Source organism: Suncus etruscus, chromosome 16, assembly GCF_024139225.1.
Source record: "Suncus etruscus isolate mSunEtr1 chromosome 16, mSunEtr1.pri.cur, whole genome shotgun sequence".
Lineage (NCBI taxonomy): Eukaryota > Metazoa > Chordata > Mammalia > Eulipotyphla > Soricidae > Suncus > Suncus etruscus.
This window is the reverse complement of record NC_064863.1, coordinates 42,491,349-42,513,389: the sequence shown is the minus strand read 5'-3', so window position 1 is coordinate 42,513,389 and position 22,041 is coordinate 42,491,349. Positions and strand designations below refer to the sequence as shown.

The following is a 22,041-nucleotide window of genomic DNA, read 5'->3' as shown; positions in this document are numbered from 1 at the left end:
GTTCCATTCTATGAGTTTTCCTCTCTGTCAGGATGTGAGCCTGTGTGCCAATAATGTGGATTATCTTAAGAAACTAGTGGGTAAAGTGAATTATTTCAGAGGAGAGTAGTAAGAAAAAAGAGACGGCTTGGCTCTGAAGGAATTTGTTTTTTGCTTGGTTTTGGTTTTTGGGGCCACCTGTGATGCTCAGGGGATACTGCCAGCTTGTTTCTTAGGGTTACTGCTGGCAGTGCTAAAGGGACCATATGGTACAGGGGATCAAATCCATACCCCAGCTTCCTGCCTGCACTCTAGCCCATTAAACCTATCCCTCAGGCCCAATTTTTTTTTGAAACCACAACCAGGAATGCTCAGGGCTTAGACCTGGTTGTGTGCTCAGGGATCACTCCTAAGTGGTGCTAGACAGACCATATGTGGTGCCTTACCCACTGTCCTATCTCTCACACACACACACACACACACACACACACACACACACACACGCACGCACACACACACACACACACACACACACACACACACACACACACCCAAACACTTATTTTTGACCAGACCTGAGGCTTTCTTAGCAATATTTTCTTTCTCAAATGTGCAAGCACTGGTTTTGTTCCACTTTGTAAAGGCTTTTAAATTTAAATTGTATAGCTCAGGAAGACAACTTTTTGTTTTGTGAGCCTCACTGTGTGGTGCCAGGGACCAAACCCAGACCTCCTGCAAGCAAAATACAAACCCATGTTCCAGTCCATTGAGTTCTATCTCCCTGGCCTGTGGAAGGACAGTCTTTCTAAGAGAGAAAAGGGGACATAGAGGCACAAAAGAGCAGAGCTCTTTAGAGATTTTGTTTATCCCAGATCCAAACTGGGCCACAGGGAAAATGACATTTTCTGCAGCCTCCCACCATGCCCATGATCTCTGTTCACCTTGCCCTCATTGTGAAAGACTCCCATCTCAGGGCTACAGCCCCAGTCAGCAACTCTCAGAATGATCAGTGTCTCCTGAAGACTCAGCTCGAGTCCCTCCATCTGCTTCCCTTTTAGTTTTCTTCCCTTCAACTACTCACACTTTTTCCTAACTTTGAAGCTTGAATATAGCCTTAGTCAGCTCAGTCTCCTTCCAAGTGTTATGTAACTTGGGGAAAACATTTTCAATTCAACATCATAGGTTGGGGTGCACACACATTGGTAAACACCAAGTTAATTCTCCCTAAGCCCCAGGTCTTTTCTAGTGGTCCTTTTAACTCAACTCAGTTTACCTCTCTCACAATCCCAGGAGGGCAAACTTTGGTGAAACCCATTTCACAGGTAAGGAGAATAAGGCACAATTAAAAACAGGACAGAACTGGCAAACTGAATCTAGGCCCACTGTTATGCTTTTAACTACATGGCTAGATTGTTTCTTTGGAGTTTTTGACAAAGGACACACTGCCCACCCCCCAACAGCTGCTACTCCAAGTCCTTTCATGGAAGCTGCACCAATTTTCTAGCACTCTGAGGCAGTTGGTCCCAACATGGTCTTGGGAGCAGGAAAGATACCCTGATCTGATACCACAAAATGATACCTTGTTTGTGGTATCATACAACAAAATATCCCCCAATTTCAGGACAGGGAAACATGTTCTCTCTTTTTTTGAAGGGCAGGGGTCTGCGCCACACCCAGTGACGCTCTGGGGTTACTCCTGACTATGAATTCAGAAATCTCTCCTGACTTGGGGGAACATATGGGGTGCCAGGGATCAAACTGCGGTCAATTCTAAACTAGCGTGGGCAAGGCAGACACACTTTACCGCTGTGCCACTGCTCCAGCCCCTGGAACCATGTTTTCTTAAGGATCTAGCAACAAGTTGGAAGATATAAGAATTGTGTGCTCCATCACAGAGTGCTCTGACTGGCCAATGTTACCTTTATTTTTGTTTGTGGGGCCAAATCTGGGCAGTGCTCAAGGACCATGCATTGTGAAAGTTGAACTTGGAGAGCTGCAAGCCAAACCTGCACTCTGCCCCCTGTACCATGTTTCTGGCCTGGCAATGCATCTCTGAAAAGGTGTCACTGCACATGGGGCAAAATTGACTCCAATTACACCTTCTTTCAATGTCCCCTTCTTTTAAATACCTAAGGCTCTCCAGGGTGAGATGTAATGTAAAATTTTCCTCAATTGGGGCCGGAGAGATAGCATGAAGGTAGGGCGTTTGCCTTGCATGCAGAAGGACGGTGGTTCCATGGGGCCGGTGAGGTGGCACTAGAGTTTAGGTGTCTGCCTTGCAAGCGCTATCCAAGGAAGGACCATGGTTCATCCCCCAGCGTCCCATATGGTCCCCCCAAGCCAGGGGCAATTTCTGAGCGCTTAGCCAGGAGTAACCCTTGAGCATCAAATAGGTGTGGCCGATAAAACAAACAAACAAAAACAAAAAACAGAAGGACGGTGGTTCCAATCCTGGCATCCCATAGGGTCCCCCGTGCCTGCCAGGAGCAATTTCTGAACGTAGAGCCAGAAGTAAACCCTGAGCGCTGCCGGGTGTGACCCAAAACAAAAACAAAAACAAAAACTTTCTTCAACAGATGCACTGTCAGGACCAGCCTAACATTAGCAATTTATCCCAAATATCTGCTCCTCTATATCAAGCAAGACTGATGAGGGAACCTGAGCAATAGTACAACAGGTAAAACACTTGCCTTGCATTGGGCTGATCTGGGTTCGATCTCCAGTATCTTATATGGTTTCTGGAGCACAGCTATGAGTGATTCCTGAATACAGAGCCAGGAGTAACCCCTGAGTAATTCCATGTATAACCCAAAGGAATGAAGATTGCCATGAGCTCACACAAGTCTCCAAGGGAAAACCACTGAAGAAGTGAAAGGGTGCCCCAAACCATAGTATTCTGGAAGGTGGTATGGACAAAATTGTGTGTGCAAGGGCCTGTGTCAATCATTTCATGAAAAGGAAATGTCCTTCCTTATCTTCTGGAGTAATTCTCTCTTGATCTACAAAAACCCTACTCTACCTCTCACTATAAAGCAGAACACAGACATGGCCCCTCCACAAGGCCACGGGCCTAGTTCATCCAACCCAGAGATGCTTGTGTTCAGAGTCCCACTTGGTGTTCACAACTTACCTGTCCAGTATCTCATTCCCTCAGATCCTTGCAGAAGACCAGCTAGCTGTTCTCTGAGAAGCTAAATTGGTAGAAAAGGGAGAATAAAGATACATTAATACAGAAATCTCTTATCAAAACTGATAATTACTTTTAAATTTAATTATATTTATGTATGGTTGGTTGGTTTTTTGTTTTGTTTTGTTTTTGTTTTTGTTTTTGTTTTTGGACCACACCAGGCTGTGTTCAGGGCTCATCACTCCCATTGGGCTCAGGGGACCAAATCTGGATTAGCTGCTTGCAAGGCAAGCTCCCTACCCTCTGCTCTATTTCTCCTGGCCACCTAAATATATTTACATTAAAAAAAAAAAAAAAAAACAGACCCACTGCTGGGAAGACGGAGCAAGACTATATAACTCAGTGGTAGAGCACTTGAGCTGATAGATCAGCGAATGGGGCACTTACCTTGCACACAGCTGATTTGGCGCCAATCCCCATATGGTCCCCCACTCCCGGCCTTGCCAGGTGTGATCTCTGAGCGTAGTTAAGAGTGAGCCCTGAGGATTGCCAGGTGTGGCCCCCAATCTTTCCTCCTTTCTCTCCTCGTGTACAACTTTGCAGCCTTTCCTACTCAACTGAAAGCTCACCTTCATAAAGCCTTCCTTGACTGATGCTGCACACGGTCATGACTTTTTCCACTTATCTCCACAACACTGTTACAGAATTTGGTGGAAGAAAACAGAAGGGGAACAGAGGGAGAGTAGAACGTTGGGCTGGGAGAACTCAGAAGCGAGTTCAGCACATTCCATCCAGCACAAACCTCAGGCAGAAACCAATGCAAGTCAAAGGCAGCAGGTGACCACCAGAAGTTACTTTCTACATACCTGGTCCCAAGGAGGCAAGAAAGAGCCACACTTCTCCCCAACTTGTATGCAGCTTTTTCAGAGTGGTCCACTGAAATCCCACCCCATCCTGTTAGTATGTGATCTCAGCGGGCCAATTAGAGTCCTTTCCTAATTTAAACAATTAGAGCTAAGGGGAAACACATATTGTCTTTAGGTTCTAAAACTTTCAACAATCATGGCCCTACTTCAAAAATAAAAAAGTCCAAAGAATCAACAAATACTCATTTGTTTGTGTCTTAGAAACAATCTTTTTTGAAGGCCTTCAATATGTGTCGCAACTGGGCTTTAGAAATATCACACTGAGCAAAAACAGATTTGATGGCTATCGTCATGGGGGTTAGGATCATGCAAGGAAGATATTTTGTACAAGCAAAATCAAGTTGCTATTTTGCCAAGTAAAGGCTGAAATCTCACTAACACTTGTTTGGCTAAGCCATGAGGCCTGTTGGGAAAATGCATAGAAAAGGGGACCCAGTTCTCTGCCTACTGGTGCTGTCCACATAAGAATCATCTTTTTTTCCCAAAGTCCCCCCAAAGATTTGAACAGACCAACTAATGTTCAGGAGGAATCTGGCCAGAAAAATGGATGGGGAATAGAGAGAGAAGAGACTTCCCCAATGCGGTAACTGGAAACCTATTGATATTTAACAGTAAATAAACTAAGTGGAAGGGTGGAGCATTCCAGGTACTAGGACAGGCCCCTTCAGCAGCCTGATTTTTTGTTTGTTTGTTTGTTTGGGGGTCAATGCTCAGGGGGTGCTCCTGGCTCTGCACTCAGGATTTACTCTTAGTGATTAAGGTGGAGGGAGTGGGGCAGAAATATGGATGTGAAAGTTCTATCCCGTCAACCATACGCAAGACAAGCACTCTCTGCTGTGCTATCTTTTCAGCCCCAAACAATCTTTTTTGGGACTGACGGTCACAGCCAATCATGTGCATGCTTACTCCTGGTTCTGTACTCAAGGATCACTCCTGGTGGGCTTGAGGACCATATGCAGTGCCAGGGATCAAACCCAAGTAAGTTGTATGTAAGGCAAGAGTCCTGCCTGCTGTACAATAGCTCCAGCTCTGACTTTGTTTTCCGTAAAGAGTAGGCAGGGAATGATGCCCCAAACTCAACACATAGAAAGCATCTTAGGAAATGGCCCCTGACCACTATCATCATCACCACCAATGTTTCCTCTGCATTTTCACTGAAATGTTACACGGGTGATGGATAGATATGAGTGTTCATGCATCATCTCAAATCTAGGCATAGTTTCTGTTCTTCAGAAAGACTGAACCAGTCAAAAGAGTGTTGATCCTGAAGCCAGAAATCCAGATTCTTCTCTGAGAACTATGTCTTACCATGTCACTAATTCTGTTTACCACCCATGTTTCTTTGTTCTTATCTTAAAATTAAAAAAAAATTGGCAAGATTAGAGACCAGAGTTGCTGCATATGCCTCTGAACCAGAAATAATAGTGGCTGAGTTAAATAAGAATGAATTCTTTCAAGCATAAAAAGGGGTCTCAACCTCCTGTAGTAGCACCATCATCTTCAGCACTTCCTCTGCTTGGTTCCTTTCTCTGCTACTCACAGTGCATGCTGTCTCCTTTCCAAAGCAAGATGATTACTTTCTTTTTTCCATTTTAAAAAATTTTTATTGGGGCCGGGCGGTGGCGCTCGAGGTAAGGTGCCTGCCTTACCTGCGCTAGCCTAGGAGACGGACCGCGGTTCGATCCCCCGGCGTCCCATATGGTCCCCCAAGCCAGGAGCGACTTCTGAGCGCATAGCCAGGAGTAACCCCTGAGCGTCACCGGGTGTGGCCCAAAAACCAAAAAAAAAAAAAAAAAAAAAAAAATTTTTATTGCAGTAATACTGGTTTGCAATGTATAAATATTGATATATATATTTTTAGTACAATGCTACCTCACCCCGTCTACCACTGAAATGACAATGTCCCTCCACCACTTTTCCCCCTACTCTCTATAACCTCAGCCATGAATATGTGAGGATTTCTAGGGGGAAAAAACTACTAGAATATGTATAAGCTGTGATGTTGCTCTGGCTCTGCTGGGTATAAAACCGAGAACCCCACTCCTTTTCTATGAGGCTCTTCTCCAGTCTGTGCTAGTAGACATCCTTCTTAACTTGAGTTGTTTTATTGTCAGTAAAAGCTTCTCTTTTCTATTTAGCAGTTTCTGTACTTTTCCTACGATGAGAGCTCATCAAGACTACATAAAGAACACCTCCTCTCTTTCCATTCTATTGGTCCTGAGAGGACCCACATCTCTGTATTGTTAACAAACTTCCAGGTAATTCTATCACAAGTCATTCCAACTTAGGAGAATTGTAGGCCCTGAGTCATTGCAGATGTTTTAGTGCTGATAAGCACTTTAGAGCTCATTTAGTGTCAGATTTCTTAACCCGTTTCCCTTGATAAGAGGCAAGAGGATTGTCATTAAGATAAATGTATGACACTTTCATTAATATATTCAGATGTGACAAAATCACAAATATTGGGAAGAACTAAGGTGTGCCCCACTATTAGCAGCAGTGATTCATTGCATATGGAGGCACTGATAAGACTGTTCAACTCAATGCTCTACACTGAATGTGACTCTCTCTTAAAACACTAGAATACAAGGGAGTGCATGTTAACACAGGGATGGCCTTGAATCCGCTTACATTTGAGTCGCTCATTAGTGATCTTGAGTGCTTTATCAGTAGGATGTTTCCTGGTGACTTGTGACTTGATAGCTATTTCCTACTTCCCCCACCTTCCTAACCCGCTGTAGAGGATGCTTCTTAAACTTTTTTTTACTCCTGAGTTCTTTTTAACTGAGAAATTTGTTTTTGTTTTATTCTACAGCCAGCGGTACTCAGGGCTTTATCCTATCTCTGTGCTCAGGGATCATTCCTGAAGTGTTCAGGGATTAGATAGAGTGCTGGGGATTAAACTTGGGTTGCATGCAAGGTAAAGGCCATATGCTGTGCTGTCTCTCTGGACCCGCTAAGAAATTTTTATGTGACTCCAGGCAAATAGATATATAAAACATATACAAATCACTGATTATAAGTTAATGAACGCAAGAGCACATGCTTGGCATGCATTAGGGCCAGAGTTCCATCCCCTACACCTCATGACACCTGAGCACCACTGAGTAACCCTGGAAACCACCCCACACAGACACATACACACCATCAGTCCAAACAACACCAGTTCATCAGGTCATATAAGAAACCAACCTCTCCAGGTTAGATACTCCCCAGATCACTGCTTAAAAGAAACAAATAATACAAAATAAAATAAAATGAAGAAAACCACTAACATAGTATGAAAGAAAAGTGTGATTGCTATTTTTCTTTCAGACAGCTAACTCCTGGGGTCAAATGTACTATTTGAATTCCTCTGCACTAGCCAGAGCCCACTGGCATTCCTTGCCAAAGAGGTAAGCTAGGGAGCACATTATAAATCAAAAACAATTCCAAAACCTCAGACGTTGCACATCAAGAAAATAATAAAGGACCACATCAGATGGGCACAGCTAATGGTCACATTAATGTCCCCCTGTAGCGCTCGAGTACTCGGCCTTTCATTTTCAGCTAACTCTGTTCCTCTCATCTTTTCTCAGGCTTAATTTTTTTTTCCTCTTTGTGATAACAGCTACCATTGCTTTTAGGTAATGCGATCCAGCACTCCTGTTGTTCCTTTTATGGAAATTCAAGCTATTGCTACTACATGAGGTACTTGATACTTGCAAAGCTACAATGCTCCCAATGACCAAGGCTTTGATTGTGCTTTAATTTTGCTGTGGCTTTGAAGTCCTGGCTCTGCATAAGCAACATGCAGCTCAACCCTGCTACACTCAGAAGCATAGACAAGGAAGGGAATTTTTCTTCTGCTCACATAGGATGTAGTTTTCCGAAATGCATCTGTAAATTTCTACAGTGCTATTGCTACTGGATGAAAAATGAGGGGGATTTCAGCACAGTAAATAAAACAAATCCCAGCATAGCACTTTGAAAGATAAAAGATAGTTATTGGTTAAGACTTCTAACGTAAATTTAACTCAAAGGGATACCATAAGAAAGAATAAACAGGACAGAGCCAGAGAAATAGTACAAGGATAAGGTGCTTGCCTCGCACATGGCTGACTTAGTTTGAACCCAAACCAATGGTCCCTTAAGCACCTTCAGGAGTGATCCCTGAGCAAAGTCAGCTGTGGTTGAAAAACAAAGTAGACTATAGAAACAACAGGCAATAGAATTATAATATAAATAATATACAAATATGAATATAATATATAACACCTCCACAAACTCCACTATAATATGAAGTATGAGATAAGACTTGCTAATAGCCCTAAACAAATGTATTCCCCAACTTCCTTTTTCTCTCAATTTTTTGGGGGGTATGTATAAGCCCATCTGGAGTACTTGGCCTTTCCCCTCCTGGTATGGGGAATTGGTGTGAATAAAGAAAGGTGCTCCGGTAGCTTTGCAGAGGCAGAAAAGCCAGGAGACAAAAACAATAACTCCAATGACTCTCCTGACTGGCTTGGAATTATTTCTTCACTACTACCCTGCTTTTTCAGACCCATCCACCTGAGGGGTTAGAAACACTGTGTGTGGGGTGATATCTCCACTCATGTGTTTTTATTTTACAACGAAGAGCAGAACGTGTGAAAAGGGCTAATGCTTCCTTGGAAAAGAAGCTTCGTCTTTTGAACTGTTGAGATAAAGGAAAGTGGAAGCAGAGCTTATTAGTAAGACAAAGTGCCTTCTGCCAACGATAGCCCCACTATTTCCTGTCCCAGAATTGAAGCAAGAGACCAAATACCATGTACTGGAAGAGATTTTCTTTCTTTCTTTCTTTCTTTCTTTCTTTCTTTCTTTCTTTCTTTCTTTCTTTCTTTCTTTCTTTCTTTCTTTCTTTCTTTCTTTCTTTCTTTCTTTCTTTCTTTCTTTCTTTCTTTCTTTCTTTCTTTCTTTCTTTCTTTCTTTCTTTCTTTCTTTCTTTCTTTCTTCTTTCTTTCTTTCTTTCTTTCTTCTTTCTTTCTTTCTTTCTTTCTTTCTTTCTTTCTTTCTTTCTTTCTTTCTTTCTTTCTTTCTTTCTTTCTTTCTTTCTTTCTTTTCTTTCTTTCTTTCTTTCTTTCTTTCCTTTCTTCTTTTCTTCTTTCTTTCTTTCTTTCTTTCTTTCTTCTTTCTTCTTTCTTTTTCTTTCTTTTCTTTCTTCTTTCTTTCTTCTTTTCTTTCTTTCTTTCTTTCTTTCTTCTTTCTTTCTTTTTCTTTCTTTCTTTCTTACTTTTTTCTGTCTTTCTTTCTTTCTTTCTTTGTTTCTTCTGTTTCTTTCACTTCTTTCTTTTTCTTTCTTTCTTTCTTTTTCTTTCTTTCTCTCTTTATTTTTCTTTCTTCCTTCTTTCTTCTTTTTTTCTTTTCTTTTCTTTCTTTCTCTTTTCTTATTCTTTCTTTCTTTCTTTCTTTCTCTTTTTCTTCTTTCTTTCTTTCTTGCTTTCTTTCCTTTTCTTTCTTTCTCTCTCTCTTTTTCTTTCTTCTTTCTTTTCTTCTTATTTCTTTCTTTCTTTCTTTTTCATTCTTTCTTCTTTCTTTCTTTCTTTCTTTCTTTCTTCTTTCTTTCTTTCTTTCTTTCTTTCTTCTTTCTTTCTTTTCTTCTTTCTCTCTTTCTTTCTTCTTTCTTTTTTCTTTCTTTCTTTCTTTCTTGCTTTCTTTCCTCTTTCTTTCTTTCTCTCTCTTTTTTCTTTCTTCTTTCTTTTCTTCTTATTTTTATTTTTCTCCTTTCTTTCTCTCTCTCTTTCTTTCTTTCTTCTTTCTTTTCTTCTTATTTTTATTTTTCTTCCTACTCCCTGAACCTGGGAAGAATTTTTCAAAAAACCACCTTATAGAAGAGCTGGGAAACATGATCTTGCTTTTATGGAATGTCTTAGTTCAAAACCAGAATCCTTAGTGAATTTGAGTTGAACAATGAAATGGCTTCTGCTTATTTCTTTGTCCCTCCATAATTATGTCATCACTAGTTTCCTCACCTCTCCTCATGCCAAACAAATGGTTCTTTTCTAGGTTAAGCCTCTTGCTGGTTCAGAGCTCAACACTCACCCAGCAACATAAAAGAAGAGCTGGATTGGGGACAACAGGGACCCAATTTTTATAGAATATTGCCTATCTTTCCACTCTGGCCTCATACTCATCTCTGCTGCAGAAAGTGGGGGCAGGCAGGTGGGAAGAAAGAGGCACTAGGAAATGTGTACTGTCAGACACACAAACTCATGTGGGTTCCTCATGGGCCTTTCCTCATGTGCCCTCATCTGCCCCAATAACTCAAAAGGAAGGAAGCAAAAAACCAGCAGTGCTAGCAAATGATGTGCTTCAGAAAGTGTTGAGTCCAGTAAGGTGTCCAGCAATACCTACAAAACATATAAACACAGAGACACATGCATGTATGTGTGTAAACATGTACAACTTTATCTCCCATCCTAGGCTAGTGTTCTACCTTCCCTACTTATGAGTTGTACCATTCTAGGCAAGTCAATTCAATTAGTGGGAGTATCTGAAAAATCCAATAGTACCTGTAGAAATTGAGTTGTGTTCAGTTAAAGATGGCCTCCCACTATTTGATGCCTCTCTTCTTGAGAACTGGAATACTAATTCTTGTAATTCTAGAACTAAAGTTCTAGTAGTTCAAGAACTAAAGTTGTTTTGTTTTGTTTTGTTTTGTCACACCCGGCATTGATCAGGGGTTACTCCTGGCTCTGTACTAAGAAATCACTCCTGGCAGGCATGGGGGACCATATGGGATTCTGAGATTCAAACCACCATCTGTCCTGGATTGCTATGTGCAAGGCAAACGCCCTACCACTGTGGTATCTCTCTGGCCCCAAGAACTAAAGTTTTTGACTTTAAAAACTACTTGGGTGACTAGGATATGACAAACAAGTGGCATTGTTCCAATTTCTCAGTCTATATTACTCCTCTGGAAGCTTCTAAGTATTCCATATCCCATAAAACTGGGCCTGGGCATTCTGAGTTTTAAAGAAAATCCAACTACAGGACCTGGGCAAAAGTACATGCTTTGCATGTGGTGGACCCAGATTGGACTCCTAGCATAATAGTCCCTTGAACATCACTGGATGTAATCTTCTCCCCTAAGCCCCCAGCCCACAAAAAATTACAATTATCTAACAACATAAAGAAAACAGTTAAAGGGGTATGGAGTAGTTGCACAGGTAATACTACATTTGCCTTGCAAATGGACAACCCAGGTTTGATCCATGGCATCCCATATGGTCTCTCAAGCCTGAGAGGGGTGAGTGCAGAGCCAGGAGTAACCCCTGAGTGCCACCAGTTGTGGCCCAAAAACCTAAAAGAAAACAGCTAAAGATTTCAGCGAACCTACTCTTTCAGTCATCACCTGCAAGGTACAGTCACTTGAAGAAAGGCAGAAAGTACTCTTTGGTCCAGTCTACCAACCCAATACAGTTCAGCAAGTAACCTGGAAGAGAAAGAGCATCCAGCCAAATTATGTTCAAAATCCTACCCTACAAAGAATAATGGGATATAATTTATTATCCAATAGTACAGAATGCTAAAAATAATGTGTGAGAATAAAACATTTGCATGTGGAAAAAGACTATGGACGCCAAACAATGTGTTCTGTCAATAGCTTACAGTCTTAACACAAAACTGGGGCTGAGGTACCTGCTTTGTAGGTAGGTAGCCCAGTTTGATTCCTGGTATTTAAAAAAATTTTTTCATTTTCAAATTTTAATTTATGTGAGACTTTCCATCATTTTAGATGCAAAATTAATTGCCATTAATTAGGTGGTAGGCCCAGGCTGGGGCCCCACCTTACAACTGAATCAGATTCAAGGTAGACAGTCACATTTCAGTTCAGGACACAAAGATTTTTGTTTTCTTTCATATATATTTGGGGCCACAATTGGTGTCAGGAGTTACTCCTGGCTCTGAACTCGGGAATCACTCCTGGAAGTTCAGGGGACCATATGGGATGCTGCGATTAAATCCAAATCATCTGTGTGCAAGGCAAATGTCCTCCCAGCTATCCTATCACTCCGGCTCCCTTTTATCTGTTTTTGGGGCCATTCCTGGCAATGTTTGGGAGCTAATGAATCTCTTCTTCCACAGATTATTCCTTGTAGTGTTTGGGAGACCATTTAGTGCCACAGATCAAATTCAGATCTCCTACATTATTCCCTTGAATTATCTCCCCAGGTCCCGGAATGTTGGATTTTATGATATGGAATTTGGGATTATATATCAGACTTTATAGTAGACCCTAATAAAGTTTTCCCACCAAATTTCATAAAAGAGAATCTTTTGTGGAAGGTGAAATACCAGGGTCAGAGAGTTAAGAAAATTTCTTTCTTGTTATAAATCTGCTATTGTTTTGCAATGCCCTTGTGTAAGTCACTGAGTGCCTCACAATTCATTTTCTTGGCTATAAAATAAGAGTTGATTTATGTGACCTCTAAGTTCCTCTCCAGCCTGTGGGTGTAATTCTGGGTTTCTGAAGTGGTCATGCTATTCTATTATAATTTTCCTCATATGCCTAAAAATTGAGTGCAAGGAAAAATAATGGCTTATGAAAGGTACCTAATTTATATTATTTGCTTTATCAATCAATGTTTAACTAGATGGTTCCCATTCTGGCGACTTCTTTCATGTCTTTACTCTGAAATAATTAACTGTTACTTGCTGCTTAAATCTAACTAAGGTAGTTTATAATAGTAACTCTTTTTAGAGCTCCTTAGTATAGATTAAGCTAACCTGAGTGACAGAGAGAAAAGGAGAAAGATTACATCATTAGTGCACAGGGAACTCTGGCTAAGCTAATCAAATACTTCCCAAATGCTTAAGTAACATCAGTATTGGTGATACAGGGGAAGCTTATGTGCCTTCCAGGCACATGGGATCAGAAGTTTGTGTTGTTTCAGAGGGTGTTTTTTAGAGGTACACCCATGGCTTTTGCGGGTGGTTTGCTGGTTCGGAGCTCAGGAATGATTCTTACTGGTACTCAGGAGACTGTATCTGCTCTAGAGATTAAACTCAGGTCAGCTACATGCAAGCACCTTAGCTCCTGTAATGTCTCTCCAGCTCTCTTCATTTGAAAACATGACATAAATTCACCACCATTCTCTCCTTAGCACACTAGGGAAACACTTTCCTCTCTTATCTTCTTGAGTTCCAGGATTCATCTGATTGTTTAAAAAGTGCACTGGGATTTGAAAAACAAATGGAAGATGGGAAACAAGCAAACAGATGTCATGAATTGTCAGATTCCACTAAGGAGAAAATTTGTGGGAGAGTTAAGTAGAGAAGAAAGAAGATCTGATCTCCAAGTGAAAGAGAACTGAGTGCATATTTAAGAGTTAAAGGGACATGAATGCTTCTATTTCCCTCAGAATCGGCCTCTCTCCATCTAAAAGCCACCAATGTAAGAGGTTAAAAGTCACAGGATTATCAAATCTACCTTCTTTAGTCCAGCTAATCTAACAATTTATAACATCACAGGCTGGGAGCTGAAACAAGAACGTCTCACAGTGCTAAAAAATGCTCGTTCTCCAGTCAGTGAAGTTTCTGGGAAATCTGGTATCTGGATAAATCTCTCTTTTGGGTCTGCCAACGACCATCTTTATCTCTCCTGGCAGAAAGGAGAGAGAGACACACACATATATTTTCACATTCCTCTAATAATGGCACTAATCCCATTGGGGAAGGCTCCACACCTAGGATCGAATTACATCCTGGATGCTCCACCTCCTCACTTCCTCCCATGAGGGGTTAGAATTATAATATTGTACAGACACAAATTTTCAGTCCCCAATACTAGTTCTCTTAAGGGAAGAAAAAAGGAAAGAAAAAAGAACTTTCCCAAATTTAAAAGGCATTCAAAAATTAAAAATAAGAACTGTATTAAATATGTTTCTCATAGCTGACCTTTTTAAATTATTGAGAATATGATCCCAATGGTGCTAAGATAGGGGCCTCAGCACCACTAAGGCCACACTCAATGGTATTCTGGGGTCATGTAGTTCTAGGGATCAAACCCAGGGCCTGGCATATGCAAGTCATATGATTTGACATTTAGGCCATACCATCCTTTTCTAGTAACTTTTTTGTTGTTTCAAGACCGCACTCCGTGATACTCATGGGCTACTCCTTGCTCTGTGCGCAGCTTGAGGCACTATGGGATGCGGTGCAGGGAATTAAACCTAGTCCACCTGAGTGCAAAACATTGCTCAGACCATTGAGCCACCCAGCAGCTAAAATTCTCCCCGTTTTTTTTTTTTTTTTTTTTTTTTGGGCCACACCCGGTAACACTCAGGGGTTACTCCTGGCTATGCGCTTAGAAATCGCTCCTGGCTTGGGGGACCATATGGTACTCCGGGGGATCCAAACTTAGTTCATTCTGGGTGAGCCGCGTGCAAGGCAAACACCCTACCGCTGTGCCATTGCTCTGGTCCCATATTCTCCTCACTTTTTATTGAAGAGCCATGTGTTAATGCTGTTAATGATAATTCCATGCATACATTGTCCCAAACATATCATCAGAGTACCCAGTAACTAAAATTTTTAAGGTGGAAAGTTGCCAGAAATGTTAGAAAAATACTTACAGAAACATTGCTAGAAGGTTTCCGCTGTGGCAAAGTAGTAATAGAGAAATGTTTTATATAGTGATTTACTCTGCTGGGAAGAAGTACAAATATGAAGTCTGTACACTTCCCTTTTCTTCAAAGTAAGATGGAGTTGGGGGAGAGTTGGGTCCTCAGAACTCCCAATTATAGATAGATCCAATTATAACATGTGAGCCTTAACCCAACTGTATTATGATAAATATAATCACAGTGTTTAAGTAAATTTAAAAATATTTAACAATTTTTAAATGTGAGCTTTTGTATTGTCATTATAAAAATGCATAAAATGAATTTCCAAAGAATAAAAACAGGGTAGAAAGGGAGTAGTACAAGGTTAAGGTGCTTGCTTCACATGCAGCCAACCCCATTTTTCTTTTTAAATTAAATTTAATTTAATTTAATTTGGGGGGGCCAGAGCGGTGGCACAGCAGTAGGGCTCTTGCCTTGACGCATCTGATCTAGGATGAACTGTGGCTCGATCCCCCCCGCATCCCATATGGTCCCCCAAGCCAGGAGCAATTTCTGAGTGCATAGCCAGGAGTAACCCCTTAGCATCACCGGGTGTGGCCCAAAAGCCAAAAAAAATTTTTTTTTATTTTTTGGTCAACTCCATTTCTATTTTTGATACCATGTATGTATGGTACCTGAGCAACACCAAAGTGATTCCTAAGCACAGAGCCAGGAATAAGCTCTGAACTCCACTGGGTGCAGATATGAAAACAAAAACAAAACAAATAAACAAAAGGAAAAAATAGACTCAAAGTGGAGATCTTTATGCCAAGGTCAACCTCAGACTTAATAGCTAAGCTCACTGCAGTTTCTGCTCTCCCTCATGTGGGATTTTAAGCCCATCGATGTGGGATTACCTGGTCAGCAGCGGTGAAGTTATCTAAGTCTCTCTTCCCTTAATGGCAGATGTTTTTTGCTAAAATAATCCTCTTTTTTTTTTCTTTTGGCTAATATCCTATCCTACCTTTGTCTGACTATAATAATCCACCTGTCCTGGGAACCCTATTTAGGAACCCACCTCTCATACCATGGATGCTACCTATCCTTTACCCTTTCTTTCTATTCTCTTAAATAAAATCTGGTCTTAATTGAGCCAAAAATAAATGACACCCAATAAATGGCTAGAGAGATAGTACACAGGTGATCTACTTTAGTGCTGCATATTGAACCTCCCTTGTGTATCATATGGACTCCAGCCCTTTAAGCCCTCTCTCTATCCTTTGCGTAACTGTTTCACTGCACCTTTCTACTTGTTAGACAAGATGCCTCCTGGCTCAGAAGTCAATGAACAAGGACAACTTGGTCTTTAGAAATAAAGGGGTTGATGCTCCTTCAACTTGGGTTCCCTAACTTTGGATATTTTAGAAGTGGAGGTAAAGACATTTGGACTTAGTATAAGCAAATTTCATTACTTTATTTTCCTAACAGCTGTGTAGTATTCCACAGTGTAGATGTACTCTAGTTTCTTTATCCATGCATCTGTCCTTGGGCACTTGGATTGTTTCCAGATTCTGGCTATTGTGAATAGGGCTGCAAGGAACATAGGAGAAAAGATGTCTTTTCTGCATTGTGTTTTTTGGGCCCCAGGATTATATTCCTGGAATTGCTGGGTCTAATAGAAGATCAATGTCTAATGTTTTGAAGCTCAATTTCTAGGGGATAAGAACTGGGTGTTGAATTGAGGTAAGGTGATATGCATGATACCCTTTTAGAGAGAGAGAGAGAATGAAATAGAAAGAGGGAGAGAGAGAAAAAAATGTCTGCCATAGTGGTAGAGGGAATCAGGAGAGAAACTGGGAGCTTAGTAGTGAGAAGTATATATTGGTGAACAGATGTGCGTTGGAACACTGTAAGACTGAAACTCAATTTAAAAATTAAAAAGAGGGCCCGGAGAGATAGCACAGCGGCGTTTGCCTTGCAAGCAGCCGATCCAGGACCTAAGGCGGTTGGTTCGAATCCCGGTGTCCCATATGGTCCCCCGTGCCTGCCAGGAGCTATTTCTGAGCAGACAGCCAGGAGTAACCCCTGAGCACCACCGGGTGTGACCCAAAAACCAAAAAAAAAAAAAAAAAAAATTAAAAAGAGAAACAACAATTGCCATTCTAACACTGTTTTTGCTGTACTTCTTTAACTCTTATCCTTAAAAAAAAAGAAGAAAAGCTTATTAAACCTTCTGCTAGGCCTTTAATGAGTTAATTGGTGATTCAATGACTTTCAAAAATCTACTTACTTGCTACTGAACCTTTTCTTTCTCTTCCATCTTGTTAGCTTTTTTAATTTTTTAAAATAACTTTGCCTTTGTTCTTCCTGAAACAAATGTATTATGAAAAATTGTGTCAACTATATGATATATTTCCTTTAAATAAATTTTAGAAAAATTAAAAAGAGAAAAAAAGAAATGTGAGTTTTGACAAATTTGGGGCTAACTTGTTCCCTGCTGGCCCAAAATTAACAATCCCAAATTGGAAAAAATAGGTTTGGATTTATTCTTGTTATTAATTAATTAATATATCTTTTCTAAGCTATAGATTTCCTTAGAAATCTGAAAGTTAAAGATAGTGAAGAATTGTTGTATTTTGCTGGGGTAATAGATCATGCTGCCTTGCTGACCATTTCAAGTTCAGCCATACTATCAAAGTCTAGAGAACAGTCCCAGAGTTCCCAGGATTTTCTCTCCAGTTTACCAGTGACTTAGCCTCTGACTCCAAGGCAGTTGTAGGTCCAGCAATTTCTTCAGCAATTGCTGAAGGGTCCAGCAATCCAGGAAACTGCACCCAGCACATTCTCACCACACCCAACCCAACAGGTTCTTTATTTTACTGCAGGTCTCAGCAACTGCAAATTTCTGAGACGGTTAGAGGTACTCAGAATTACTGTGCTTGTGTTGGAATAATAATCATCAGGTTAAAGGGGATTACACAATAACTGTGCTCCCTGTACTTTCTATTATAACTAGTCAAAGGTCTATGTTGACTTGCACAAAGGATTTTGATTATTAAATATGTATTTATATGTAGGACAAGGAAAGATAATGCAACTGCAATAATTCCTCTTCCTCCAAACCATCCACCTCTAGATCTAAATTACTTCTAACCTCGCTTCCAGATTTTCAACTATTTGTCAGTTCTTTGTTTTGTTTGTTTTTGGGTCACACCCTGGAGCGCAGGGGTTACTCCTGGCTCTGTGCTCAGAAATCTCTCCTGGTAGGCTCAGGAGACCATATGAGATGCCAGGAATCAAACCGAGGTCTGTCCAGGTTTGGCTGTATGCAAAGCAAACACCCTACTGTTGTGCTATCACTCCAGCCCCTATTTGTTGATTATTATATTAAAACATTTCATGGCATTCTTAGTTTTGTATTTTTCAGAATTTTAGAAAATTTCTTTCTTCCTCTCTGTCTCTGTCTCTCTGTCTGTCTCTCTGTCTCTCTGTCTCTGCCTCTCTCTTTTTCTCTCCTTCACTTATTTGTGTTTTCATTGGCTACCAGAATGTTCAACCTTGCTCTTTAACCTAGAACACAATGAGCACAATTGTTTTATAGTCTATATATGAAAAATCTCACACCTGAAGACTTGACATGTCTGTTCCCTCTGACAAGTAAGCTAATGATGCTTTATGCTGTTACTATTGTCTGCACTTCGTCATCTTTGAGTTAAACACTATGATGAAAATCTATTGCTATTAATAATTTGAGAACTGTTATTTCCTCCTCAGAGTATTGTTAATTACTGCATCTATCAGGTGTCTAGGCATGCAAGCATGTATTATGTATTATGTGCATAATACATAGTATTATGTATTTAGGAGGGAGGGTTGGGCTATACTTTAGTGCTCAGGATTTATTCCTGACTCTGTGTTCAGAAGTAATCCTGATGGTGCTTGGGAGACCTTACAAGGTTTTGGGGATTTAAACCAGGATCTGTTATATGCAAGCAAAGGTCTTACCCTCTGTATTGTCTCTAGCCCCCAATAATCACTTTAATCTCAATTCTGGATTTAGAGGGTTTTTTTGTTCATTTTGTTTTGGGGGCTACAAATACTATGCTCAAAGATTATTCCTAGAACTCAGGGGGATGATTTCTAGTGAGCTAAGGGAACCACGTGTGGTAGTAAAATCAAAGTCAGGTTAGCTGCATGCAATGTAAATTCCCCACCCACTGTACTACCTCTATCCCTCTATTTGAAATTTCAAACCACCATACTTAGGACCTCTCAAACTGTAATATGTATGTACATGTTTATTATGTTCTTATGTCTCTTATTCAAGTGCAATCTTATAAATTTAAAATTTAGTTTAGGCACCATGGTTTACAAAGCTTTAACAGCTTTGGTAGGGTTTCATACATGAAATATTCCAGCACCATATTTTCCACCATAGTGTCTCATTCTTTTTCCCATTGTCCCAATGTACCTCCTCCTCTTGCTATGATTCTTTATATCCCAAATATGAGATAAATAATTTTGATTTTGTCCCTCTTTATTTGACTAACCACTCAGCAAGGTACTCTCCAGATCATATATGTAGAAGAAAATTGCATGACCTTAAATAGTATTTCATTGTGTTTATGTACCACAGTTTTTTATTCAATCATCTGCTCTTGGATATGTTGGTATATTATTTCCATATTTTGGTTATTGTGAATAGAGCTTCAATAAACACAGAGATGCAAATGTCTTTTCTAAATAGAATGTTTGGGCCCTTGGGGTAAAACCAAGAAGTGGAGTGTTTAGTTATATGAAAGCTCAATTCTTAGTTTTTGAAAAGTGTCCATATTTTTTTTTACAAAACAATTAGACCAGCAAACATTCCACCAATAGTTATGAGTCTCTATTTCCCTATATCCATACCAACACTGGTTGTTCTTGTTTTGTGTGTCAGTCTCACTGCTCTGAGTGATATTTCTTTTTTTTTTTTTTTTTTTTCTCTTTTTTTTTCATTTTTTTTTAATTTAAACGCCTTGATTACATACATGATTGTGTTTGGGTTTCAGTCATGTAAAGAACACCCCCCATCACCAGTGCAACATTCCCATCACCAATGTCCCAAGTCTCCCTCCTCCCCACCCGACCCCCGCCTGTACTCTAAACAGGCTCTCCATTTCCCTCATACATTCTCATTATTAGGACAGTTCAAAATGTAGTTTTTTTTTTTTTTTGGTTTTTTTTTTTTTTTTTGGTAGTTTTTGGGTCACACCCGGCAGTGCTCAGGGGTTACTCCTGGCTTCATGCTCAGAAATTGCTCCTGGCAGGCACGGGGGACCATATGGGACGCTGGGATTCGAACCGATGACCTCCTGCATGAAAGGCAAACGCCTTACCTCCATGCTATCTCTCCAGCCCCCAAAATGTAGTTATTTCTCTAACTAAACTCATCACTCTTTGTGGTGAGCTTCCTGAGGTGAGCGGGAACTTCCAGCTCTTTTCTCTTTTGTGTCTGAAAATTATTATTGCAAGAATGTCTTTCATTTTTCTTAAAACCCATAGATGAGTGAGACCGTTCTGCGTTTTTCTCTCTCTCTCTGACTTATTTCACTCAGCATAATAGATTCCGTGTACATCCATGTATAGGAAAATTTCATGACTTCATCTCTCCTGACAGCTGCATAATATTCCATTGTGTATATGTACCACAGTTTCTTTAGCCATTCATCTGTTGAAGGGCATCTTGGTTGTTTCCATAGTCTTGCTATGGTAAATAGTGCTGCAATGAATATAGGTGTAAGGAAGGGGTTTTTGTATTGTATTTTTATGTTCCTAGGGTATATTCCTAGGAGTGGTATAGCTGGATCGTATGGAAGCTCGATTTCCAGTTTTTGGAGGAATCTCCATATAATAGTATATTTTCATATGCCTTTGGCCATCTGTATGTCTTCTTTGAGGAAATTTCTGTTCATCTATTTCCCCAGTTTTTGATTGGATTATTTTAATTTCTTGTCAAGTTCTACCAGTCAGATGAGTTGGTGCAAATATTCTTTCCCAGTCTTTGTGGTACCCTTTTATTATGATCATTGTTTCCATTGTGGTGTAGAAGCTCCTTAGTCTTATGTAGTTTCATTTATTTATCTGAGCTTCCATTTGTTTGACCAATGATTTTGAATCATTGAAGATCCCTTTGGCTTTAATGTCATGAGTATTCTCTCTAGATTTTCCTCAATGCAATTTATAGATTTAGGTCTGAAATAGATAGAGATCATTAAACTGTTTGATTTTTGTGCATAGTGTTAGAAAGTGTTGTGAATTATTATTATATTATCATTACAATTTTGTTTTGCATGTGAGCAGTTTTTCCAGCACCATTTGTTAAAGAGATTTTCCTTGCTGGGGCAAGCCCTCAGACGTCACCATTGTTAACAAGCTCCAGATGATGTCAGTGCTAGTGATGGTTAATTTTATGTGTCAGCTTGATGGGTTCTGGTGTGCCATATTAAACACTATATCTAGGTATGTCCAGCTGAGATGACCATTTGATTCATTTGTGTGGGGACTCAGTGAATCGGGGGCCTTCCTCTAGGTGGATGGTTTTACCATCTGCAGAGGAGGTGGATAAAATAAAAGGCAGTTCAAGGGGGGAAGTCTGCCCTTTCTTTCCTACCTGCTCATGAACTTGGCATGGGCCCTGCTCTGGTCCTTGATTCTCCTTGTCCAGACCTACAGATTCAGATTAAATGCTAGCTTCCTCTTGGTCCTCAGCTAATCTGCAGGAGATCCTAGGAGACTTCTCAGTTTCCATAATAGTGTGAGACAATTCTGGAAAGATTCATGATTCAGAATGTGAGTCTATTTCTCTGAAGAACTCGGTGGTGGTGATCCCATTTCCCAGTGAGGGAATTATCTCTGGATGCTGATGGGCTTTCTTACAGTCATCTTATCTGAAATAAGGACAATTTTATTCTTTATTTTCTAGCTCCACTACCTTTTGTTTTTCTAGCCCAATTGCTTTGGCTAGAATCTTGAGTATGATATCACATGAAGAGATTCATGTTCATTCCTGACTCAGGAAGAGCATTCAAGAATTCACTGTTCTGTTCACACGATTTTAACACACACACTTTATTGGATTACTTGTTGAAGGCAATGTGTGCCTCCAGTAGCTCACACTTGATTGTGGGTTAATTGTCACAAATTGATGCACCAGCATCCATGTTTTTTTTTTTAATGCATAATTTTTTTTATTTAAACACCTTGATTACATACATGATTGTGTTTGGGTTTCAGTCATAAAAGGAACACCACCCATCACCAGTGCAACATTCCCATCACCCAAGTCCCAAATCTCCCTCCTCCCCACCCAACCCCCGCCTGTACCCTAAACAGGCTCTACATTTCCCTCATACATTCTCAATATTAGGACAGTTCAAAATGTAGTTATTTCTGTAACTAAACT

At 40.3% G+C, this 22,041-nt stretch overlaps 2 protein-coding genes across 2 annotated transcripts in view; one reads left to right on the top strand and one right to left on the bottom strand.

Moving 5' to 3' along the window:
• The window catches only part of OCIAD2 (OCIA domain containing 2), a 945,756-nt gene that overhangs the window by 750,988 nt on the left and 172,727 nt on the right, over positions 1 to 22,041 (top strand). The gene's annotated exons all lie outside the window — the stretch shown is intronic.
• The window catches only part of CWH43 (cell wall biogenesis 43 C-terminal homolog), a 108,450-nt gene that overhangs the window by 8,678 nt on the left and 77,731 nt on the right, over positions 1 to 22,041 (bottom strand). Inside the window, 1 exon segment of the mRNA XM_049789833.1 lies at positions 3,110 to 3,170. Within this exon segment, the coding sequence (XP_049645790.1) occupies positions 3,110 to 3,170 (61 nt within the window).